The following is a 25814-nucleotide window of genomic DNA, read 5'->3' as shown; positions in this document are numbered from 1 at the left end:
CAAATCCTACAATGCATCTCGTGGAGCGAGAATCGTTTGCCGGAGGAGCTATGAGTTAGGGTAGACCGAATAACCTCGAACCAAGGTGGCACTCTACAAATGTTCCCCTTTTGTTTTCATAACTTGTATTCTTTCAAGAATACATTTGAATTCAATATTGTGAATCATTTTACATTTCATAACTCAATGTTGCTATACATTTGTAACACAGTACGAATATCACAGCATACGAGTGGACTGAAACTGGCGACTTTCCCTTCGTAAAACCCATACATTTGATTATTGATGAACCGTCAAAGTATTAAACAACACGTGCTTATATTATACCAGTCCGTTTTACAGTCAAACACAGCCAACACAAACATTAAAATACAGAAGACTGATTTTCAAGAGTGCGTAATCGTCAACTCTGACTCTTGTAGGCGTGCCTTGTAAACAGGGTTGACAGGTCTGCAGAAATAAAGTTTTTCTACAAAATATTATATTTCTTGGCAAAATTTCAACATACATTTTTGGATGGACCTTTATGTGTCTAAATAATTTCACGTTATAGTAAAAACGCATGTCGTGTTAGTGTATGTATTTTACGGTATAGTTAAATATTATGTTGCGTTGCAGGATACTTTGAGCCAAATCTGGCAACCACAAAGCAAAACAGGAAGTGTGCGCTGGCGGGAAATTCGTAATATAATAGCGTCGTTTATATTATGCAAGCGTTACCAAACTACCGCTTGACTTTGACTCTTCGTGGACTAACTTTAGTTCGCTAGTTTACTTTATTGAATCGATTGTCCAGTATCAATAGTAGCTAAACGATCGTATCTCTGACGTTACGTTTAACCCGCCGCTCGTGTCTGTTTGTTTCAAGGAACTCACGAGAGCTGAAATGGATAAAATCGTCATCCTGTCAGATGGAGACAGTACCGACGAACTTCAGAAGCACCTGTCCTCGCTTACACATGACCAGGTAACGTTGCATTATTTTGTCAACTTGGCCCACCGCAATTTATAATCTCATCCGTGAAAAAAACAAATATATGTCCCTCTCCATCACCTGCTTTCTAGCTCACCGCTGTGATTAACAACGGCGCACTGAAGGGTAAGAAGGTCGGTGCCATGATGAAAGGCATATTTAAAGGTACGCACACAGTGTCAACTGCTGTCGGTGGTATTCATTAAAGATCACATCATATCTCTAGTCAGAATACCTGCATTGTCTGCTCTGTCTTTTAGGCTCCCCACCCACTTCCACTGAAGGGTCAGGCCGCAGACTTCTTGTTTATGAGCACTGCATCCCTCTGTGCGAGTCTGGGGATCTTCAGACTGAGGTGGCAGCTGATATCATTGGACTGCTGATGCTGGAGGTGTATATCTATTCATAATAATTGCTCTTCTGTGCTGAGTTACTGTCCCATCGGTTTTTAGCAAATTCTGGATTATAAACATGTCTTTACATATTGTCCTTTTCCGTTTGTTCATGTGTGCAGTATGGCATCTGTCTAATTACCATTTTTGCCTCTTAATTGTTGAACACAGACTCACACGCTGCCCGGACCCTCTCTTGCGAAACTGGCGTCTCTTTTTGTTGAAGCCATTAAGGTGGGGAAAATGGGCAGTGGGAAATCCCTGGAGCTGTTTCCTACTGTGCTCACTGCCCTTTCAGCATGTGAAGCCTTGTCTTATGGCAAAGGTGAGTGCAAATTACTAGCGCTGGTAGCTTTATCATCTAACGTTATATCAAAAACATCATCATCTTACTTGGTGGTGCAAACTGGAACATGAGGATTTACTGTCTCTTGTGGTTGCTTGTTATTTTATGACAACGTAAGGCGAACTCAGTGGTGAAGAATACAAGAAACAGCTGATCAACAGCCTCTGCTCGAGCAGGTGAGGACGTCTCAGACTTCAAACTATATGGACATTTCACATACATTTTTTCAAGGAGTTCTTGAGCATATATGACAATGACGACATGCCCAATCCCCTCACTGAGAGGAGATATTTGAGTCCAAACCATTTCATATGGATCTTTAACAAATAGTACTAGTAGTCAGAGGAGTTTTGTATTTATTTTCCTGCAGATGGGACCCGCAATGTGTCATCCACCTGACAACCATGTTCAGGTAACACCTTTGGCTGTCAGACCAGAATAATACGACTTTATTTTGCTTTCATGATGTTTTACAGTGTATAGCAATGTTTTTATCTGCTAATACTAGTTACAGGGCATACAACATTAGTTTTTTGTGTCCGCCTCATTTTAGGGATGTGCCCTTGTCATCAGAGGAGCTGCAGTTTGTGGTGGAGAAAGTGCTGAGGATGTTCACCAAGCTGGATCTGCAGGAGATCCCACCACTGGTTTATCAACTGCTGCTATTATCTGCTAAGGTGTGTGTGTGTGTGTGTGTGTGTGTGTGTGTGTGTGAGACAAAGACAACAGGTAATCATCGTTCCTCCTTGTTTCCATTATCTAAATGCCTGCCCTGCACTCTGTCTGCTAGGGCTGTAAGAAACAGGTCCTGGATGGAATCATCTGTTATTTTAAGGACCAAGATGTTCGCCAGGAAGAGGAGCAGCAACACGGAGAGTGAGTGGCTCATACACTGCAAGTGGAGCGTACTGTGTTCACTCTAAAATCGTGCTGCCTACTTTCCATTACTGATTGCTGTTTATCCCGGTTTCTTCCTCAGGAGCCTGGATCTCGAGGTTCAGTCCATTCCACAGGACCAGTTGAGGCATGTGGAGGGCACTGCTATCCTCCACATAGTCTTTGCCATACGACTCGACCATGAACTCGGGAGAGAGTTCCTTAAAATCTTTAAGGTTATCTATAACTCATCCGTTGGTTATTGAAGTTATTTTTGAAAAGTTGAGTGTGCCATAAATCTATGAATTGCATTTCTGCAGACGTCCTATGGGGATCTCTGCCCTTTCAGCGTTGCCCTGTTTCTCTCAGTGGCGCGCATCCAGCGTTATGAAGAACAGGTGAGAAATCTGTACATTCCCCCCCGGACACTTATTGCAGTCTTCTTCATTTGATCTTTTCTGTACATTTGTCCTGTCTCTGGTTTGGTTAGGTGTTTGACCTCTTGAAGGGGGCGATCATCAAGAGCTTCAAGGATGAGCAGCTGCAGCAGGGGTCCAAGTTCCTGCAGGACCTCCTGCCTGGGCACTGCAGTGTGGCTCAGATGATACTGGACACAGTCAAGAACAGGTCAGAGCTTCAAAGCAGTTAACCCGTTAACATAAGAACTTTGCATGTCTTGATGTGATTTTCGTGGCCTAAGTTATAACAATATGTGATATTAGATTCACTGCTTTAGCACTTCTTGAACACAGTATTTGCAGTTGATCATCTACACATGATTTCTACACTTCTGCCTGTGTAGTGTGTTTGGTTGGGATCATGTGACCCAGGGGCTGGTGCAGCTGGGCTTCTTCCTTATGGATGCATTTGGACCCAAACCTGGACCATTTGGCAAGACCACAGAAGGGTCTGCTACCATAGCCCGGACCCCCAATCAGCAGGCATGCAAGCTGGGAGGACAGGTGCTTCTGCAGGGCTTTAAGGTATTTAATTTGATTTAATCAACAATGTAAATGACTGATAATTAACTACATCATCATTTTGTCTTCTCACTGAAGGATGTGTGTTTCTTCTACAACAGATGCACGAGCCCATCAGAGGCGAGATACTGGACCAGGTCTTGAATCGATTGGTCACAAAGACAGCCTCACCTGTCAATCATTACTTAGGTAATACAACCGTTAGATATTAGTCCTGCCTTTGTGGTGTACACCAGCGTCTAATCCCTCTAGTTAAAACTAGATTCTGACTTTTCTCTTTTCTTTTCTATGTTTCTGCATCATCAGATCTTTTCTCTGACATTGTGGTCTCGGCTCCCATGATCCTCCTGGAGTCATCTTCCAAGGTGACGGAGACATTTGACCACCTGTCATACCTGCCTTTGACCACTGTTCAGGGTTTACTGAAAGCTATCCAGGTATCTAAACTGACACACACACACACACACATGTATATATTGTAGAGGTTGATTTTGGTTAATCATTGTTCTCTGTTTTAATCTCCAGCCCTTGCTTAAAGTCAGTATGTCTTTGAAAGATGCTTTGATTCTAGTTCTCCGCAAGGCCATGTTTTCCAGGTGGGTACTGCTTCGCTTTCAGATTAGCTTCATCAGTACAGTTTAACGAATCATGCTTTGGTAAACACATTTAAAACCTCAACTGTAACACACAAATAAAGGTGTTTTCTTACACTGTTCTTCCCTCCATATGACTCTCTACAAGCCAACTGGACGGCAGGAAGTCTGCAGTGACTGGCTTCTTGTTGCTGCTGAAGAACTTCAAAGTGTTGGGCAGCTTGGCCTCAAGCCAGTGTAGCCAGGCGATCTCCTCGAGCCAGGTACAGTTCCAGTTAGCCTGTACTGGGGCGTGTGCAACGAGGCGGCTGGAAAAACACACGCAGCCGTGACAATATGTGCCATTTTAAACATGGTCTGTTGTATAATAACTGTCTGCCTGAACCCCTGAATAGATCCAAGTGGACGTTCACGCTCGCTACAACTCCGCTGCCAATGAAGCGTTCTGTCTGGAGATCCTCAGCAGCCTGCGTCGCTGCCTCGGCCAGCAGGCTGACGTGCGCCTCATGCTCTATGAGGTTAGACGTCTCTTTTGCCGTGTTTATGAGTTGTTTAATTTTGCGACATGCTGCTACAAATACTATTTCTAATAGCCTTGATAAGCTTAACTTCATTTACTCCACCTTTAGCATCCTGCTTACATATCATACATATCTTTCAAACGCAGACAAAATCCTTCAACATTTGAAGTATGATTCAGCAGAGAACATTTAGTGTGTGGAAAGATGTTTTATACTGAGAATATATATACAAGTCCTCAACTATTTCAGGGTTTCTACGATGTCCTCCGTCGCAACTCTCAACTTGCAAGCTCCATCATGCAGACCCTCCTCTCGCAGGTATGTGTGTTTGTAAGGTGCATGCCGGGTCAGGTATAATAGCCCGTTTGTCATGTTCTCTATAAGATGGAGAGCTGCATGTCATGTCTTCGTATCCTTAGCTGAGGCGGTACTACGAGCCTGAACAAGACCTCCTGCCCCCGGTGAAACTGGAACCGAGCATCACAGCGCTCGGAGACCAAGTCTACCTCCAGGAGCCTCTGGTACTCTGTCTGCATTGTAGCACTTTTGTGACTGTTTTTTTTTTTTTTTTTTTTGCTGTGTTAACGTCTTAATCGAAATAGCGTTTGTTCCACTTCAGGCCCATCTGGTGAGCTGTACTGTACATTGCCTGCTGTGGCTGCAGAACATGCGGCGATCGGCCAACCCCAACGCTGACGACAGCGAGGAGGAGGATGAAGGGGAGGGATACCAGTCTGAACTACAGACAATCCTAGAGAGCATGACAAGACGCATGATCAAGAGTGAACTGGAGGACTTTGAGCTGGTATGCATTCAAGACAAGTACACAGCATACACTGAACCAGATTGCATGGGGTTCAAAGGTCTTTAACTCTCCCACCTTCTGGTTAACAGCAGGAGTAACTCTCCCATACACTTTATTGGTTTAGTTATGTGTCCCAGTGTGACAAGACTTTAAGTTTGTAATTCTAATACAAATGTCTGGTTAAAGAAAATATGGGAATCCTAATGAGATTTGCAAGCAGGAAGCAAATAAGCACTTCTCCTTAAAAGAATGAACTGCTGAACATTTTCTTGAATTGTATATCAGGTACATCTTCTATGCTCGGCCCGATAATGTTTTTCCACTGAAAGCGTTGTCTTAAGCCGTATACTGTCTGTGTGTTGATCAGGACAAGTCAGCGGAGTTCTCCACAGCATCCAGCGTTGGGGTTAAGAATAACATCTATGCTGTGCTGGTGATGGGAGTGTATGAGATCCTTATGGAGTACAACTTCATCAAAGCCAACTACAGGTAACAACCACTTCTCTTTGTACGGTCAAGACCTCGTGTAGCTTTATTTGTGGTTAAAGTGACGATTTGTGTGTTGCAGTAAAAGCTGCTTTCAGGAGCTCGTGGAGCTGTTTAACCGCTACCACAAACTGGCCGAGATCCTGAAGGAGAAATCTGGAAAGGGTCGAGTGCCTTCAAACAAGAGTCCTCGCAGTTTACTGTCTTCGGGCTTCATTTCGACTCTCCTCACTGTGCTCTTCAGGTAAATGTTTACATGGATTACTGTTACACCTACTGGCTCTGTCTGAGTATACAGATCACAATATATACAGTACATCTGGAAAACAGCTTTTATAAATACTGTATTAATCAGAGAAAGCACTCGTTTTATTACATGGATTTAACACCTTGTATAGCATTTATCAAAAACAATTACAAATAAACTTGAAATACCATGTTCTCGAATGTGCACTGAATCATGGGTAGTATTGGCAACACTAAAACATTAAAAATAATTTCTAGAATGAAACACGACTGGATTGCTTGCAGAAAATAACAAAGAATGCATTTCTTTTGTTTCAGGGACAGTGCTCAGAGCAGAGAGGAGGCGCTCTCAGTGCTTCGCTCGAGTGGAGAATTTGTGCGCTACGCAGTAACTGTGGCTGTGCAGAAGATCCAGCAGCTGGAGGAAACCGGACACACAGACGGACCAGACGGACAGAACGCAGACAGAACTTTCCGCTTCCTCTGTGACATGACAAGGTCGAAACCCCTTAGCCTAAATAACGGCGTCTAGGTAGAACCGTGTGTGTGGTTTTGTTGTCTATGACATTGTTTGACCGACGGAGAGATCTGTCCTTGCGTAATCCAGTGTGCTGATGTGGCGTTACACCAACATCCCCAGCGTGGTGGAGGACACGGGGAAGAAGGAGAAGCGCTCCAGCTTGTCCCTGCTGTGCCTGGAAGGTCTGCTCAGGATCTTCACCACTTGTCAGCAGCGCTATCCAGACAGGATGGCCCAGCTCCTCTCCACCATGGGTCAGACACGCACAGTGAAAAACAAACAGTAGAAGCAGCGAGTCTGAACAGTACGCAGGACGTCCTCACATTTTGTGTTTCTCGCAGACATCTCGGAGGACGATGCGGAGCCAGACGATGGCAACGTTACAGAGATGAACTTCTTTTACATCAGACAGTTTCAGGTGCACCGATACAGAATTTATTTGGTTATTCTCTGCGTATTTTCAAATGTTACTTCCAAACATTTATTTTCTGGTGTGAAACTGTAAGTCACTCCTATCCGTTTGAGAAGCCTGGCTTTAAACACTTCACAGAATGTTGTACCAGGAGCCATTTAATATGTTAGAAACTAACCAACTTGGTTTGTTTTTCAGACAGAAATGTACTGAGCACTGTTCATTTCCTTTGCCCGTCAACAGAGGGCACTGTTCACACAGCTAAGTGGAGGCGAGGAAGAGTTTAACAGCAAAGAGGCTCAGCTGCTGGTCAGCATCTTGAGTGTGCTTTCACGCCAGCTAAAGCCCTCCTCCCAGCAGGTAGCTGTACTCTTAAATGCACCTCACACAACAGCACAAGTTAGCACCTGTTCCACTAACGCGCGTCTTCATCTACAGTTTGTGCAGATGATCAGGTGGACTGTGAAAATCTGCAAGGAGACCAGTTTCGGTGAGCAACCGTTTACTTAATCTTTGCGTCTACGTACAGTACGGTGTGTTCTGAGATCTGTTTGTTTCTCTCATTTAGAGGACTCTGCTTTCTCCAAGAGCCTGCTCTCGCTTCTCTTCAACCTGCATGTTCTCTATAAGAGTCCTGTCAGCCTGTTGCTGGAACTGTGCCAAGACATCCACAGCCAACTGGGAGATATCGATCCGGTACAATAACAGAGCGCTAGCATTTATAACTTTATAGCCATTACATTTTGGCAAATTGGGCAACATATCTAAATCACTGTTTTGCTATTGTACCTTTTTTTACATTCTACACTATGTTGCAGGGGCCTCCTGGTACCTGGGTCAAAAATGAACATGTCACTTTGTATTCTTTCTGTATGGTCAGAATGTGGAGGTGGAAAAACAGTCTCACTTTGCCATCGTCAACATCAAGACTGCGACCACAGGAGCGGTGAGTGTCGGCCTGTCATCAATATCTCAGAATGTTTTGCGCAGTGTGCTCCCCCCCCCCCCACATCTTCATCATTTTGAATCTCTTGCCCCCAGCTGCTGGTCCTGTCTCTGGTTGACAGAGTGCTTGATGAAGTGGACTGGCTGATCGCCAGGAAGAAAAGCCAGACATCCTCTGACAGATCGGGTTCTGGTAAGGAGCCTTTTCACACTGATGCTCAGTTGGATTAATGGTGAGAGTTGGGGGGGGGGGGGGGGGGGGGGAGAGACGACAAGGGAAAGGGATGCACCTCGGCGAGGGAATGTGTAATACAACTTCTGTGACGTTGTATTCTTGGCGCGTAGGCGAGGCCACCCAGACTGCAGGCCAGCAGGATCCAATAGAGAAGGCACTGACGCTGCAGCTCGGGACTCTGTTGACGGCTTTGAATGAGCTGGTCCAGACGGCGCTGCTGCCGGGCACCTGCACCATCACACTGCTGAGAGAACTGAGTCGCACGTACACCACCCTCACCACGCTGGTCAAATATGTACGCATTGTGGCCCCTCTATGATCTCTTGACTGAATGGAAAGTTGTTTTTTTTCCAGTGCGACATTCATTTCTTTCCTCCATGTGTCGTTTTAGTACATCCAGGTGTGCGTCAGCCAGCACGGTGCACTGCCGGCCCGCTTTGAGAAGCTGGTGAGTCTGTGTTGTTGTTTCTCTTGTTTGAATCTTCTGATGTCATGCTAATCAAGGTGTTTTTTTTTTTCTGTGCAGGTCAAACTGTCGGGCTCCCACCTAACGCCGCAGTGCTACTCTTTCATCACACACGCACAGGTAAAGCACTATTGTAGATTAGCCCCCCCCCCCCCCCGGCAAAGCTTCAGGTTTTCAGACAAACGATAATCTGTCGTTATGATCGCGCTGGAGTTCTTCAGTTGTGGTTTACGGCAACGTCGGCTTCACGAAGGACTTTGAAAACATTGTTTTCTTTATTAGAGTGGAGAATTCAGTGGTGGAGATGACAAGAAGAAAAAGAAAAGAAATGACGGGAACACTGCTGGCTCTGTAAGGTTTTTCATTCTATTATTGTTAATCATTTACACATTCTATAATATATCAATAACCATGTATAGATACATCGTACAAATAGAAACTATTGCGCCTCAAACAAATCCGATTCTGAATGAATCCAGTCAGAATTTAAATCCGTTTTTATTTTTTATTGTCTTTGAAGGCAAAGCTTCTGCGTGAGACGAAAGCCGTCCCTAACGTGATCTTCAGTATTGAGCAGTATGAAAAATACCTCATCACACTCTCAAAGAAATCAAAGGTATGTGTGAACTAGATTGCTTGAGGTAGTTGACAAAATACAATAAAGAGAGCCATCGCACAAAGCTCGCTAAACAGTGTTTCACCAACACCTGTGTGTCTGTCCAGGTTAACCTGATGCAGTACATGAAGCTGAGCACCTCGAGAGATTTCCGCATCAACCGTGCTACTCTGGACGCAGCCCTGCAAGAGCAGGATGACAGTCAGGAGGTGAGTGCAATCTCATACTGTAACGAGCAGCTCTCCGTCTTTCCTCACACATTCCTTTACCCGATCACAGTCAGTAAAGCAGAATGTTCCCGTTTCCCCACGTGTGATGTGTTGAACACACTCTGCTTGCTGAGATCTTATAGTCCGTTTCTTCTTTCGATCCTTTCAGACCAACGAGTCACAGGAGGCAGCGGAGACCCATGAACCCCATCAGAAGAAGAGAAAACAGTGAGCCAAGACTCACTTCGTGTGAATCACGCGTCTCCAGATTCTCCACGGATCTTGAACTTGACCTGCTGTTAAACAGCCTCCTGGCAGTTGTGTTTGAACTGCTGCTCTGAATTGAACTATCTTCCTTTGTTCAGAGAGCCTTTCGTGATGTCGAGGAGTTGGTACATGTCCAATGCCTCACCTGTGGAAAGTTTGCACAACGTTTGTTCCTAGAGTTCACTTTATTTAGTAACACACGCATTTCTAAACATGTTAATTGTAGCAGTTTCCAGCAGCCACATTAAAGATAGTAGAGTTATAACTACATATAGTAATACTAAAGATGGCTCTACTTTATCAGTTATTTAATTCACAGGGGAAAGAGGTGGATATATGGTTACATAAATGCTTTGTGTCAAGTGCTGGTTTTTGTTTTAAAATGAATATTTTCTTTCTTATTCTATTTATTTACAGTTTTCTTTTAAGGCTGGCAGGTATCAGGAGTTGAGCTGTTGAAATGTTCATGTGCTCTAATTTGTAATTAATTCTCTTAAATTAATATCTACATGAGAAATACATATAGTATAACCCTCTATACGGAAGAATTAGGCTGACGGTGGTGTGCAGGACTCACCGGGTGGTAGGTTGTATCGTCTTTCCAGACCTGTGGGGTTGGAGGGCGTCACACAGTCCATGGTGACCTCCTTCCTCAGACACTGGTCAATGTCAACGGCACTGAAGAAAGCTACTGACTGGGGAAGGTCCTGCAAGCCTAACGCATGGGCGAACACACTCCTGCAGGAGACACAAGCTCACCACTCAGTAAAAAAGCTGCAAGGTTTACTAGCCTATTCCGTAGTAGAAGTTCTGACGGGGAAGAATAAAAACGCTAAGCAGCGAGCAGACCTCGTAAGCAGGTTCGTGATCTGAAGTGCCAGCGCTGCTCGGTAACGGTCTTCGCTGCCGACGAGGTACCGCACCTCATCGTGGATGCTGATGCAGAAACGGCCGTCGATGTCGTGCTCCTCGAAGAGCCACTTCATGGCCACCAGCATCAGGTGTAGGTAGTCCACTGCAGAGCTCTGGACCACCCAGTTCACTCTGCTCGTGATGAACTGACAAAGAAAATATAGCACCATCGTAATTTGAACCTTGTCCTGTTGGGGCTTTTGAGAAATGTGTATGCAATTCATTTTTTGGGGGGGAAACAGCCATTTCCATGCAAAACATTTCTTCTTAGAATCAGATTTTAAGACTTGGTGACATTTGGTTAGGAACAGTAAATAAACATCTCTTACAACCAATCACCAAAATTATACTATTGGGGGGGAACAAAGGCTTTTGGCTGTTGAAACCACAATGTCGGTTAGATGTATGCCTCACCTCATCCTTAACTGCCATGGGCTCCAGCGCTCTGCTAATCCTGCAGCCTAGAACGGGAGTGGCCGGCTGGGCCGAATGAGCAACGCTCTCCAGCTTGTTGAACATGTCTGACTCCGTACCTCCAGCCCACAGACGTTTGTCGACGATATTCCACCTCTTCCGCCGCGTGCTGAGGGGTATAAAGGAGGGAAATTAAGGAACTGAGGCGGCATGGGAGAATATATTGTGACACTAAAAGTCCTTGTAGACGTCCATGTGATGTTGTACTTGCTCCCTCACCTCTGTGAGGCCAGTCTAGTGATCCTCCGCAACTCCTGCAGCGTGACACTTCCCTCTTCTTCCCTCTCCACCTCTATATCCAGTTCATTGACCAGCCACTCACCCTCCTCTGACAACTGGTATCTGATGAAACGTACAAAACACAAACGTGTAGCACTAGAGCTTGACTTAATCACCTTTCCACAAACAACTAACCCGACCACACAACTACTGAGCGTACCTGCGTATGCCCTTAGTCGAGGCGTACATCTGCTTGGCCTTACTGGCAGCTTCTTCCTGACCGAGGCGGTGGTTGAACTGCAATAGCAGCCTCTCAGCAAAGGGTTGTCCCGCACCATAAATGCGTCCATAGTTGAACACCTTGGCATGCTCTCGGCTGATGCCCACAGTGTCAGCGGTGCGGCTGTGCAGGTCAGTGCCCTGACTCTTCTTTCCCTGAAGGGTCATCCAGCCAAACGCCGTACAACCTGAACCCAGCAGAGGCATAAGATGAACCCAGCAGAGACATAAGATAAACACCGATAACATCAGGAGCTGCTTGTTGAAACTAGAACAGATTTACAAAAAGATGAATTGCCTTCTACAACTTTAATAACATGCAGTTAAAGTACGAACTAGACAAGACATCAAATAGGGATAGATCTCACCATGCATGCCAGCAAAGTGAGCCTCTCCAAGCACAGCAGCAATCCACAACTCTTGAGAGTCAACATCTGCTCCCACCAGGTGATATCCAGGTGGAACCTGCACCATGGCCTTCAGCTCACTGCCTACCCGGTCCCGCTATGGACACAACGAAAAACAAACAGTTCATACAAACAACATTACTCTCAAACGCTACGCTCAGACTTGCGTTCCTCTTTGTGGGCTCTGCTTCTTACCCGCGCATTACTGGCAGTCAGCCACGTTGGCTCCACAGCCCTGCGTGTTACCGTTCCAGCGGTGACGACTTGAGGTAATATGGCACCATACTGGCCCTCTTCATCAAACTCTTTGTGTCTTTGGGGAGACAGAACGGTTGTTAAAATAAACTGCAACGATGAATGGCTGGTCAATAAATGGAGGATAGCTATTGGTATTCCAGACAAACCTGCTGACAATACGAGGAAGCTCTCCCTTTCTCAGCCACAGCACCATCTGAGAGCTACAGAAACACAGTGAGAAATCCTGTATTCACCATCTTCATGACAAACGGACGAATAACTATGGTGGAAACTGAGAGGTACCTTATGCGTTTATGGGCATTCCTCCAGAAGGACACCATTTTGTTGATCTCCAGAGCTCGTGTAGCGTTGGTTCCACCATGTCCGGCCCTGAGAGTACCATCCTCCATCTTGGACAGGAAGTCTTTTGAAAAGGGGCTGCCAACATTGTTGTGATTACCGTCCTGAAACACACACACATTCAGTGAGACCATGACAGCAGTTCAACGAAGTGACAATGTGCCAATGATGGTTATTCAGGACGCTCTTGGGGTGAACAGTGAAACTTCACCTTATGAGGTAATTTGAAAAACCAGCACCCTGGGATATCGACATCGTTGTAGGGACCATTCCCGTGGTGATAATGGCAGCGACTCTCCTCTGGGGCACAATGTGGATCTTGAGACTGTTGTTGATACAGAATGCAAACTATATCATACAACAAACCACAATAACTAATGTTCAATTTCAGCACAGCGAAACAAAAAGCATGCAGAATGAACCACAACACGCTGCATGTTAGACCGCATAGTGCTGTTCCATATTAAACGAGGCTATCATAGGAATTCAAATGTAGAACATTGAACTGCAATACAGTACTAAAAGAGTTCATGTTACAAAGTCACAAAGCACCTGTAAATGACAGTGACCATTTCACTCACCCTGTTTTTCTTACTCTCCCCATTTCTCATCATTCTGACTCCATTTTCCTCCGTCAGACTCTCCAAGGACCCAAACTCCTCCACCTTAAGATGAGGTCAAGAAACACACAACCATGTCATGATATATGTTATCATTCCAGAGCCGCTGGGCCTGATCAATGATCCGAAGCAGCACGAGTTAAACACCAATGAAAAGGTCGGTTTCTTGTAAACACTTCCAAGAATGAGGTAAATCACATTATGAGAGTATGCACCTTTGCCCACACTGTGCTGTCCGTCCACATGAGGTCATCTGAAGGGTTGCAGTCCAGATATTCAGGCCGCACTTTGCTGTTCTGCTCACAATACTCTCTGTAAACACTCTCGATAGCTCTGTGGGACGGGACAGAACAATGCTTAAACAAACACATCCTACGTCGTGACAATCTTGTCTTGATGACTCGAGCACAGTGTATTAAGTACCTGTGTGGGCACACGGGCCCTGTGCTCTCCTCCTCAGGTACCAGGTTGTCTCTGCGTCCAGGAACCAGGTAGCCCCACCCATGTTTCTCTGAGTAATGCAGGGGGAAACCGTCCCACGTCAGACCCATCAGCTTAGGAGTTACTCTCATCTGTAGACTGATGAGGTTGGCTCCAGGTGACCAGCTGTCCTCCTCAGACATCTTCTCACAGAGCTTACGATACCACCTGAAGGACACAATAAGGGCGGGTGAAGGACTGACTGACTAAGATAATGATTATTAGATGGCTTAGCTGTGCTTGGGAGTGACCTTACTTACCCTGGATGTCCAGGCAGATGTTGCCTTCTTTTAGGAAGTCGACTCACTGTTTCCTTCAGCTTCTCCACGGCCAGCCTGCTGGGGTAAGGGCCTGCCATCTCCTCTTCAGAGGGTGGACCTGGGTCTAACATCACAAGAACTCAAACTCAACTTCATCTCTGTTATCTTTTACCTCTTTTGCAGATTATAACATTTGCTTTGTAAATGTGGCTCCGGATATACCTTCATCCCAGTCTGGAAGAGGAGTAGCAACTTTTGTTTCGACTGCTTTTTTCTTCTTGCTGGCTGCTACTTTCTTCAGTTTAAACTCCTGCACATCCCACTCAAGATCCCAAAGCCAGGGGTCATCTTTGTACCTGAAGAAAATAAGAAGATAAAACCCAAGTCCATTGATGTACAATGTGGATGTTTTTATACAAAGCACTTTAAAGCACCTGGCCCTTAGGAGTTATGGAACTACAGATTATGCATAAATCTATAATGCTTTTCACTCATCACACACACTTAAGATCAGAATGAAATAATGCCCTGCAGTGAGAGACATGGTCTTCTCACCTGTCATCCTGCAGCAGCTGGCAGGCATCGTCCGCTAGAGTCATCAGAGACTTCTTCATCTCTCTCTGGAGCTCTTCGTAGACGTCCTGAGAATCTTCCAGGTAACGCCCCCAGTTTTGATTGACGGGAAGGTAGCTCACGCCCATCTCCAGCATTCCTGCAAACGTCACTGGATGAGGGCACCTTGTTAAAGATAAAGGAGATGGACTCATTATGCGGCATTGTGTACGAAGCAATGTCATACTGGCTAGAAAATCAAATAGCTAAAAAAGGAAATAGAAAGTGGTCGTGGGTTGGGATGAACTGACCTCTCCATGAAGAGCGGAAGCTGTTCTGTGAAGACTTGATGTGTGGCTTCGACGTCCATGGCGCAGTACTGCATTAACTCCTGAAGAGGTCAGCAAAGCCATATGCATTCGTCAGTACTTCATGATGAACGCAAGTCATTTGGGAGACTTTAACATACTGTCTATAAATAAATTTGGCCTATGATGACAGACAATTTGAAGCAGGATTTGTCATGAACACCTGACCTGGAAGTTGTTCCGGACATCCGTCATGCTGCCCTTCACAAACGTCTCTCTGGCCTCTTTCTGCAGTGGCGGCCCTCCCACGTACAGAGCATGGACATCAGCCAGGTTATTAATGCTGCTGATATTAACCCAGTCCCAGGAGCCGATCTACACACAGAAACGTCACGTTGAGTTTTGCTGATGACAAAAGCCAGATCCTGACACTTTCGACAAAGGAAACGCTGCAACATTACCACAAATAATGCATGTTGTAGCTGAAATGTGGTGGACACAAACCATTGGACCCTCCCTTTTCTGTCCAGCTTTTTTAATGTGGTCCTTGACCTCCTGAAGACCTCTCCTTTTGCCCAGCTTGTTGGCCATCCACAGTGTGCGCTGGAACCCGGTCAGCCCAGAGATGGCCATGTGAAGGCTCATTGTGTCCATGAAGCGTACCTTAGAACCCTTTAGGGAAGAAAACAGGTACATGCTACTTGGTGCATTTAGTCATGTGACTCGTAAAAATCATACAATAAAGATGCAAACAGAAATAAAAAAAGGGACATGGGGCTAGAAAGCTAAGTTGGTACCGAGCAAGGAAACACACCACCCTCTGAATACTGACCTTTAGTAAGTATTGCTCCTTAATGTAAGATCGGTCAAAACTGACATTATGGCCGACAATGAGCCTCTCCTTCCACTGGCCCTCTGGTGGGCGGGCAGAGTTGATCGGCGTCTCCAAGGGGATGAGGTCAGCGAGGGTCAGCTGGTTTGACCAGGAGTACCTCTCTTCTATTAGGCGCTTACTGCACCAGGAGTACCTGGAATGGAAGAAAAGCATACTCATTGGGAAAATTATAATGCAACTATTGGCCCATTTACACCCACACCCACATTTCTCCCCTTTGCACGATCTTTATATTCCTTGCTTGTTCCTCACCAGTTAGTGGGAGACACAGCAGCAGCCAGTGTGGGACACCGTCCCTCCGTAACGCACACCTCCACATCGAACACCAGTGCCGACTCCTCTGGGAAATCAACCTTCTGACTCTCCCCGTTGGGCCCATAGCGTGTCCATCCAACCTCCCAGCTCCATTCCTGCGGCATGGGAGGGAGATCAGCCAGCTGCAGCTTGGTGGCAGCCTCAAGGTAGGGAAGACTCTGCTTCTGGGCCAAGATACGGAAGTGCTCGTCAATATTCTTGCCATACATTTGGGGAAGCTTCAGCTCCACTTCGGGCAACAGTGAAGTTTCCTTCCCCCACAGCTGATGTTTCTGCAGGTGCCTAGTGCTACGCTCCACATCATCCTCTCTGTACTCTGGTTGCAGCCCTCGAAAGATCTGGTCGTGGAGGTTCCTTGACAGCATCTGAATGTTAAGGGGGTTCAGGCGGGTCTCTGTGGAGTCCTCGCCCTGAAGAGAGTCTGGCTTGGTGGAGTAGAGGGCGCGTGGACACCTCCATTGTAGAGAGATGAGAGTCCTCCGCAGAGGACAGCGCAACACATGCAGCATCACCTCATGAGGACTTCACACTGGAGCTGGAAGACATTTGGACAACATTCATATTTTAGGACATGATGCAGCTTAGCCCCAGTTTGAGGCACAAACCGGGACTAGACACAGCTATATCTAGCTACTAGATGGATTATAGATACAGATAATAAAATGTTTGATTTTATCCTATGTGTGATTTTGCAAGTGCAATATTGTTCAATGGCGGAAATGTTATTGGTCAAAGAACACAGCTTCAGATCTTTCACTCAGATAGAGCTAACTTACTCAAAACGTTATCACCCAACTTTAACATTAACGCTAGAAATAAGTTGAATCTGGACTAAACGTTAGGTTAGGTAGCGTTAAGTTGCGCACACACCTTATTTAGTTTGCTTATTTCAGTCTAAGCCAAAGTTATCACGAACCTGTTAACGCATGTTTACTATTAATTGAAGGGGAGTGTTGCTATTCTGTGAGCAACCAAACAAAAATAATAGCCGTTTAATTCTGCACTCACTAAATGTGTTAGCTATACTGTCGATACAAGCAAAAAAGACACCTCACCCGATCTGTGTCTTGAGGTATAACGTCAAAGTTATCAACCACAATATGTCTCAAATTGCTCCACAACAAACTAGTTTGTTATTTAGCATGGTCAATGCACGAGGACGTGAAACCAAAGCAAGACGAAGCGTTAGTGACCCCACGCGGCCCGGATGACTATACGTAATCGTTTTTTAGGAATACAAACAAATGATTGGATGAACACACCAAAGTTGTTTCTAGAAAATGCAAAAAGGGATCATACACAAGTATTAAATAAGTAAAATATAACAGTAAATAATACATATCCGAGGATATGAAACATACATATATCTATCTTGTCCTACACACCACAGCGAGGCCGCGTGGCCTAATGGATAAGGCGTCTGACTTCGGATCAGAAGATTGCAGGTTCGAGTCCTGCCGCGGTCGCTCTTTTATGCCTTTTGATGTAGATTGTGATTTCCGCATTTGAAAAAAATACGGATATGTTAAAACAATCACTGCCTTTGCTGCAATGGCCATTTTCGTCACGTTACATTAAGTGAGTCCTCTTAACCTTAAAATAAATTTAAACCCAGCTCCCTGATGTGATGGTGCATTTAGTGACAGAGGAGGCAGCGTCGGTGTCGGTCTTATTTCACTGCAACACCTGGTTTATTCCATCCCTATAATACAGCTAAGCTTTACCCCAAATGGTACTTCGCTTTGCTTTACACATCTACGACATTGACAGCAATGGGTATCACCGTGGTACCAATGGGTTTCTGTCTGCCTCTAAATGTATTGTGTTCGTCTGCGTCGTATCAGCTAGGATGATGTTGGATGATTTAATCCTGTTGTGTTTTGTCATTGCTTCCTCAGACGATGGCGGATGACACGGAGGATGTTGAGCTGGACTTTGCTGCTGACGAGCAGGAGAGCGCACGGAGAAGCGCAGTGATAAGGTGCACTGCAGGAGATTGTTATTGTATCAACAAAATCTGTCTTGCACAGAATATTGTGCTTTTGTAAATATAATATCAGCAGGGATGTCGTTTGAGAGAGTGTTTCCAACCTTGCTAAAATTAGTGTAATTTAAATAAAACGTCAACAACTTTAATTGGACGAATTATGCTCTCTCACAGGCGTTTATATGTGACTATTTTTTTCTGTTAGCCTATGATTCAGAGTGAGTCTCCTCGCCTCTCAGAAGTGTATGCTGTAGCCGACAACAAAGTTGTCTGCTTGCTTTAATTGTACATGCTTTAATGGTATTTTCAGGCTCTTGGTCATTTCTAATCCTGTGCTTTTAAATGCAGACACCCCCTCGCCTCCTTTTTCCACCTGTTCTTCCGGGTGGTTGCCATTGTCGCCTATTTGCTCTGTGACTGGATCAGCGAGAACTTTGCATGGTGTTTTGTCCTGATCATCACTCTGCTCTCTTTTGACTTCTGGTCTGTCAAGGTGAGAGGTCAACTAAGTCAGCTGCTAATTCCCCTTACTTCCCTACGCCCTTGCCCCTTTCTCGCCCTCTTATGAACTTCAGCACCATTTAATCCTTTTCGTTTCACCTCACTAGTTGTGATTACTCACGTTTGTCCTGTGTTTCAGAATGTGACCGGCAGGCTGCTGGTTGGCCTGCGTTGGTGGAATCAGATCGACGAGGATGGAAAGAGCCTCTGGGTGTTTGAGGCTAAAAAAGTAAGACATTGTGTGTTATTTTGAGTGTGGGGGAGCATTTTTGGGGGTATTAAACATTTGGGCATTGCTGTGTGTGTGTGTGTGTGTGTGTGTGTGTGTGTGTGTGTGTGTGTGTGTGTGCAGGCCTCCCTGGGCAATAACAATGGGACAGAGGCAGAGGCGAGGATATTTTGGCTGGGTCTCATCATCTGTCCTCTCATATGGACATTCTTCTTCTTCACCTCCCTCTTCTCCCTGAAGATTAAATGGCTGGTGAGACACATGGTGCTTGCGTGCATGCTCTGTAGAGGCGCATTATGATTATATACATCCTTCTTAAATGCATCATCTGTGTGTCTTCCCCAGTCACTTGTGGTTGCTAGCATTTCCCTCCAAGTGGCTAATCTCTATGGTTACCTTCGCTGCAAGGCAGTGGGAGAGGATGGCCAGCCTGCAGACATCCGCTCTTTCTCAGGGCAGCACCTCCTGCAGCGCGTGAGTGACTGACTGCAGCATTTAGCACTGTCCTGTTAACATGTCAGTGTGTATTCAAATTGAACATAAACCCACTCATAATTTATCCTCTTCCAGCCAGACATCATCTTCGGAATACTATGAAGATTACCTCGTCCTTTACAGCGGCTCTGCTGTGTGCGTGCGTGTGTGCGTGCGTGTGCGTGAGAGAGAGAGGGAGATAGATGAGAGCTGCCTCATCTCCAAAGTTCCCACAAACTGCATCTACTTGAATGGCCGTATGCCTCGTGCATGCCTTATGCTGCTGACTGTTCACTTCACATGTTGCCCATGGATCAGTCTGGCTATTATGTCAATAAAAGATAAGTGCATTTAAATGTATCCCTACTGTCGTTGGTTGAATATCTGCAGATGCATTTATCATGAAAGAATTAAAAAGCATATCGTTTTTAAGCAGCTCATAGGACAAGCCGTGTTTCTAGATTGTGATGTGCAGATGATATGTCCTGCTTTTAGCAAACGTCTGCTATATAAAACACAAAGACCCCTAAATGTGCTTTATTTAAGGAAATGGGGTATAGAATGCATTGATTGAATGGCACACCCTCCACTGTTTGATTGAAATTGTTACACCCTACTTCCAAAAGTTTCAACAGGAAATGCTAGCACCTTACCGTAAGAATTAATTATAGGCCTACGTGGAAAAAAAAAAGCCCATTCAAGTTTAATGAAAACGTTGACAGTTGTGATCTGTTGTAGGTGTTGTGATGTATGCTTGAATGCACCACATGATGAATAAATGAGCAAAAGAATAGGAAGCACACAGAGAGAAAAATATATTATTCAAACATAACTTAAAATCTTAGAGAGACCAGTTGGTAGAAAAGTTTTTGTATTGTAGTATTTTTTTTCCTCAATGAGAAATTGATTGATATGTGTGCAGGACAAACTGCAGATTACAATCTAACTCAAATGTATTTGTCATTTCTCTGTGATTCCAAACATAATCTGGGGTGGAATTGGCCATTTACTAACCATGGTGAGCTATACAATTCTTATACCTCTGCAAAATATTTCTGCTTAGTGCACATGGTCAAACCATTCATTTTAAGAATAAATATGAGTATTGCTGTCTGTCCCTAAACTGGAATGCAGTGGGAGCTTCAAAAAGCATTCAGACTATACTTTATAAGTAAAAGATCAAATCAGCTCTGTTCGCCCAATTTAGATTCAATATTCAGAGACGACGAGTCACCAACCTAGTATTGTATCTTACATTCTGCCAATATTTGCTTTAAAAAATTGTCTAATAGACATAATGGGAATGACTCTAATGTATTTTCATTTAGTCCCAGTGTAGTTTACACGGACTAAAATCCTGACCGTACAGATTTGGAGGGAACTGTTCATGCCAGTGTTCTTGGCCGTGGCCCCTGAGCTCCACACACGAACGGCTGAGACCTCAAAGATCTTCTATTGATCAAGAATGCTCACTCCTGCTTCCAGCCTGTGTAACCCTGTCAGCGGCGTACACACTGTAGGGCGGGCAATTTAACTCAGTGTGCTCACTCTATATAAGCGTACTGGTACGCTATGCCAAGGCCATAGTAACTTCTAGTGATGAAATACAAATATGAACCCGTAGGTAGAACAATTTGCCTGCCACAAAAAGTGTGTCGGCCTATTCTGTCTTGAGCCACAATGGCAGTGCTGCCCACGGTGTTGCTAATCTTGTTTCAACTGTGTGTCTAACATGGCAGTGGAGAAACGTTAGGACCATTCGCTTGCTAATGTAAATCAGGAGATATGTGGAATTGTATTTCTGAGAAAGGGAGCGCAATGAATAACTAACATATGAGAGCTGCAGTGGCATGGAGCCGGGTTCTCACATAGTCTGTGATACTGTAAAAAAAAAATAGCCTCTACCTTTGAAATTATGTTGAAACCATCTGTTTGCTTTTTTTATACATCTCAATCTGGCCTGATTTGAGACCTATTATATTAAGAAATGTGTAGCTTACTGCTAATAAGCTCAAAAATAAAGTGAAATGATCAAAAGCCCCTAAAATAGCTACTAAATGGACCTCGGTGTGATGCTGGTTTGTCACCTGCTGTTTCAAAGGTCAAGGGTGAATGTTTAATTCTCAGCAGAGTGCTCAGTACAACATCTAAAATGATCATGATAACTGGGAAAACAGGGAATATGATCAAAAGCTCCAGAAAAGTTAGTAAGGGTTAGTAGTAGTAGTAGTAGTGGGTGAAGAAATCAACAAAAAGCAAGAGAAAACCTTTTTGAGTGAGACGTCCTCGTGAACTCGATCATTCTTTGGCGCCGGCGGGCTCTGTGATTGGTCCGTGTTCTGGTATGACGTCAGTGCGGGTGCGAGTAGAGGAAGCGCGCAGACTGGAGGAGAGGCAGAAGCTGGAGGACTGAGGATGCGACCGGACTCACCTGTGAGCGGCGGCGCTGACTCTCTACAAGGGCCCGATGTAAACGCAGAAAAAAAATCTATCTGGAAAAATTCGTTACGACCTTAAGTTGAGGACATTTCTCTCCAGAGTCTGCTTTGCTTCTGAAACAGGTAAGAGACGCGTCTACGGAAATACACAGTATTCACACGTACGACTTCACCTGCTTTGAATCTGTTGTCCTGCCATGGCCATAAGATGCATACATATATGGCTACACATAAGATGCATGTTAAGTTTGCCTTTTAGTTTTTTTTTTGACGTAAAGTAACTATACAAACGCCCTTGTTTCATTTAAAATGAGGCTACGTCTTTGGTCCCTAACAGACAAAAACCCTTGTTCTTTGAAGTGCCAGAATATTACCCCACGCTCCTTGGTCTATTATTATGATCAGTAATAAATTGGTTTATGTAATAGTTTATGCGGATAATCCTTGAGATTTGAAATAGTCTAGTTCTAGCAGAAGTAGGCCAATCGCAACTCTCATTAAAAGTAGGGATTCGTTGCCCCCCAGGAGCACTATAAGAGCCCAGAGCGAATTAAAGCATCTTAAAGCCCAGCTCAATTCACATTTAGAGTTTTAAACAAAAAGGGGTCAGCTGTTGATCTCGGAGCGTCATGTCTGCTGCATCAAAGGGATGTTTCTTTATACCTAACACTGTCTCGGGTTCATGGGCATGTATACATGTTTTTCAGGCCGCCCAGTTTGGTCACACTGACCTTTTATGATCATCCGCTGACACAAAATAGGCTGAAAATGTGGTTTATATCATACCAACTGACATGCACAAAGTTCTAAAGCCTGTATCTGATTTTACAACAATATGTCAGGTTGTAAAATATCCGTCCGCCACTCGTTCACCGTGTGTGTTGAGATGCCATTAGTTGTATAAAATCACATGGCAGGTGAGTCTTAATGTTGCCTTCAATTAAAAAAAAATATAGAATGCAACTTAGCAAGTGAAATGTGACTTGCTCGTATATTTCACATTGGTCTTTTGGCAGTTTGAACTATAGTATTATAAATCTTTATTAGAATAAACATTGCACACGTTGTCAGTGATGGAATATTACGTCCGATTCGTTATAGAAATATAGTCGGGTGTTAATTGCAAGGCATGCTGATGCAATAGGCCTCCCACACACATATTTACCTATCCTATAAATGCTAAATAACGATTTCAGTTTCTTACTAAAGATTAAAGTAATCATTTCATGTTTTTAAAGGAAGCTTTTCAAATATATCTACAATGTAAAGTAAAATTAGGCCACTGTAGCCTACTATTTAGTAGGCCTTCAACCAGACACTTTATACATCATGACAGGAATATTTGTCGTCTGGATGCGTGAGCTTCTTTAACCAACTCAATGTGTGTTAGCTTAAATGTTTTAGTTTCACACATGTGATCAATCTCCTCTTATCACATCGTGTCATGCTGCTGTTATTCTCAGTGGCCCGTAATTAAAAAGAAAAATAAGAAAATACTATAAATGTGTTTTTAAATATTAAAGGCCTATACTTCTTCATCCTCCTTCTAGATCACGTCAGCATCATGTCGGGCTTCAGCACGAGAGTGTGAGAGGAGGTCTGTTTCTGTCTTTGGTTATCTAGCTGTATGCTTTTTAAATACCTGTCATAAAGCTAGATAACCGAAAGTAGAAATGGCTTCCGTAACGCTGTGTTCATTCCCGAAAGAGATGGTGACTCCTCGAGCTTTACACTCAAAAAGGTAAGAAAATAGTTTTGCTTTTTCTGAAAGTTTGCACACACAACAAAAAAAAAATTTGCATAAAATAATCCCAAATGGCTACAAAACATATATATATATATATATAATAAATACGTTTTTTTTATATATAGCTTAATAAGTGAGTTTTTATTTCCTTTTATATTAAGTACACATTTTTAGCATATGGCAGATTTATAGGCATTTAAGTTTGCAGAAGAAAATGTTTGGGTGTTAATTGTAGCCTATGTCAGTCATCCTATGATAGGGTCTTTAAGGAAAACAAAAATATGTTTGAGACAATTGATGTTGAGACCAAATGCACTTAACCCAGCTTCTCACTTCTCACTACAGAGTTTAATATAGTGTTTTGTTATGTTTTTCTATCTCACTTCACTTTATTTTGAGGATTCACAATATGAGCTCTTTGTACTGAGGGCCCTGCGTCCTGTTTTAGGGTGGTTAGGGTTGCTGTCCATTCAGGTCCTCTGCAACATGCTGCTGAATGTTAAACAGGTGGGGAACAGCACGGACCAAAACAAGAACTCCAAAACTTTCTCCATTTCAAGAATTTTGTTTTTATTCCGTGGATAAAAAACGAATCAAATAATATATGCAGGGAGGTAATGTTGGGTCACAATATGGTTTGTTTTTTGTCACAGCAGACATTTTGACTTGTCATAGCAGGAAAAGCACAGGTGTTACCAATAACACTAACAATGGCTCTGTTCTATTTCTATGTAAGTCATGACAGTGAGCCATCGTGCACAATACCATGACCCTGAAAGTGAAGCAGCTAAATGGAATTCAGCCTTCTTTAATTGTATTATATTCGCCTGGGCTTTTCTGACTGTGACATGTGACAAGTGTCTTCTGTGAAGAAAAAAAAAAAGGCCTATCACACCTCAGAGTGTTTAATCTGATCCCTCCTGCTCACCTGCAGTAAGTGAAAAAAACAAAACAGGAAAGCTCAAGTCCTCCAGGATTTCTCTCTGGGATCCCTGGAGGGACACACTGGTGGGGTGCCCTGCCATCCCTATAGTCAATGCTCTTATTAGCAGATACTCATGGTTTATGTTTTGCATTTACTGTTTGATTTATTTACTTTAATCTTTTGGAGTATTTTCCATTCATTATATATTTAGATTTCACCTGTGAGACGTTGTTTGTAGAAGAAAGAAAAGGGAGATTACTGCTTTATCCAGGCACTAATGTCTCCGACTGCTAATAATGCAGTTGAGTGCTGTAGCACCCCACACACACAGGGTTAAAAAAGACACTTGGCGTCTGCATTTAAAGCTGTAGCTAATCTCAAGGCCTTTGGGACACATTGTGTCTTGCCTCAATGAGAAGGCCAAGGCCATCCCGTAGACAGGATCTGAGTTTTTGAACTTGGTACTTCAGCGCTGTGCAAGCGCATACGCTCAGCCCGGAGAATGCCACTAAAGGCTAAAGAGCACCAGAGTGAGATGAGTTTTCATTCACCCTCTTAACTACCTATTGCAGTAGAGCTTGCTGTCAAACCGGGCTAATTGCTTCGTTTCACAGCGAGATATTGGACATGTGAAAAAAGCCGTGGTCCAAGTCCTTTCCCGAGCTTTTTCCTGTTAGGGCGTGTCAGCATGGCGCGCCTCCTTAATGAAAGGGAATAAAAACACTTTATTGCCCAAGGCGTTCTTGTCTTAACTTGCGTATGTGTATAATTCAAATGATTCTTTTTGTGCTTTCATTGTAGCAAAAATGCACACACTCATGCGCACACAAAAACCTCAACAAGGGGACTGGACATTGATTGAGCAAAGCTGGCCAGAGATTTAAATGTGTTAATAACCACAACTCAGCGTAACAGTGTTTCTGGTTTAAAGAAAAAAGTGTAGCCCTTGTTTAGTTCATTGGCTGTGTTTAGCTATACTGATAACTAAAAGTACAAAATGTGTTTTTTCCTGTTTTATTCCTCTCTTTTCTCTCTTCCATCTTCTCTTGTTACAGGCTTCCGATTCACGACATTGAATGATCGGGGATCCCTGAAAAGAGGGTCGAGACATCGTTGAAAGAAAACGAGGAGAGAGGCGGGAAAAATGCTTGGTCCGGAATTGCCACCTCCTCCTCTCCCCTCTCCCTCCCACTCATCGCCCTTTTTGCCCAAGAGCCTCTAATGCCATCTGTGCTGCCAACGGGGGGAAACACTCTGCCCGTGCCAATTGGACAAAGACCCTTCCGGATCCCCGGAGTATGGGCGCG

General features: G+C 44.1%; 3 protein-coding genes and 1 non-coding gene across 4 annotated transcripts; 3 read left to right on the top strand and 1 right to left on the bottom strand.

Annotated features, from left to right (window-relative positions):
- The first annotated feature begins 886 nt into the window (after positions 1-886).
- fanci (FA complementation group I) lies at positions 887-10858 on the top strand. The gene is made up of 37 exons (XM_076088879.1): positions 887-967; positions 1066-1138; positions 1234-1364; positions 1537-1690; positions 1830-1887; positions 2082-2123; positions 2265-2388; positions 2502-2587; positions 2691-2823; positions 2908-2985; positions 3078-3214; positions 3390-3570; positions 3669-3756; positions 3874-4004; positions 4093-4163; positions 4309-4423; positions 4556-4678; positions 4931-4999; positions 5101-5202; positions 5301-5486; positions 5854-5975; positions 6055-6216; positions 6537-6716; positions 6826-6992; positions 7080-7156; positions 7394-7510; positions 7589-7640; positions 7719-7846; positions 8031-8096; positions 8192-8288; positions 8441-8625; positions 8722-8778; positions 8857-8916; positions 9079-9147; positions 9317-9412; positions 9520-9621; positions 9791-10858. Exons 1-37 carry the CDS (start codon positions 887-889, stop codon positions 9851-9853), a joined length of 3963 nt encoding a protein of 1320 aa, XP_075944994.1. The 3' UTR covers positions 9854-10858.
- polg (polymerase (DNA directed), gamma) lies at positions 9050-17370 on the bottom strand. The gene is made up of 23 exons (XM_076088880.1): positions 17262-17370; positions 16144-16741; positions 15829-16024; positions 15501-15668; positions 15225-15371; positions 15000-15079; positions 14692-14874; positions 14359-14492; positions 14137-14260; positions 13820-14044; positions 13612-13729; positions 13358-13441; positions 12988-13101; positions 12720-12880; positions 12584-12637; positions 12375-12492; positions 12141-12276; positions 11714-11960; positions 11494-11616; positions 11215-11383; positions 10738-10946; positions 10466-10626; positions 9050-10033 (listed from the first exon to the last, which is right to left on the bottom strand). The coding sequence occupies exons 2-23, from the start codon at positions 16713-16715 to the stop codon at positions 9969-9971; spliced, it is 3588 nt and encodes a 1195-aa protein (XP_075944995.1). The 5' UTR covers positions 16716-16741; positions 17262-17370; the 3' UTR covers positions 9050-9968.
- Positions 17371-17599: 229 nt separating this feature from the next.
- On the top strand, positions 17600-17672 carry trnar-ucg (transfer RNA arginine (anticodon UCG)). Its single transcript has one exon. It is a non-coding gene; the product is annotated as a tRNA-Arg (tRNA).
- A 179-nt stretch (positions 17673-17851) lies between these two features.
- LOC142947976 (Golgi apparatus membrane protein TVP23 homolog A-like) lies at positions 17852-19520 on the top strand. The gene is made up of 7 exons (XM_076089847.1): positions 17852-17993; positions 18105-18187; positions 18542-18686; positions 18834-18923; positions 19047-19175; positions 19269-19397; positions 19494-19520. Exons 1-7 carry the CDS (start codon positions 17979-17981, stop codon positions 19518-19520), a joined length of 618 nt encoding a protein of 205 aa, XP_075945962.1. The 5' UTR covers positions 17852-17978.
- Positions 19521-25814: the final 6294 nt, after the last annotated feature.

This window comes from Anarhichas minor, unplaced genomic scaffold (genome assembly GCF_050575085.1).
Source record: "Anarhichas minor isolate MPS153535 unplaced genomic scaffold, ASM5057508v1 ptg000011l, whole genome shotgun sequence".
Lineage (NCBI taxonomy): Eukaryota > Metazoa > Chordata > Actinopteri > Perciformes > Anarhichadidae > Anarhichas > Anarhichas minor.
Note: the sequence above shows the minus strand (reverse complement) of the source record. Positions and strands in the feature narration are given on the sequence as shown.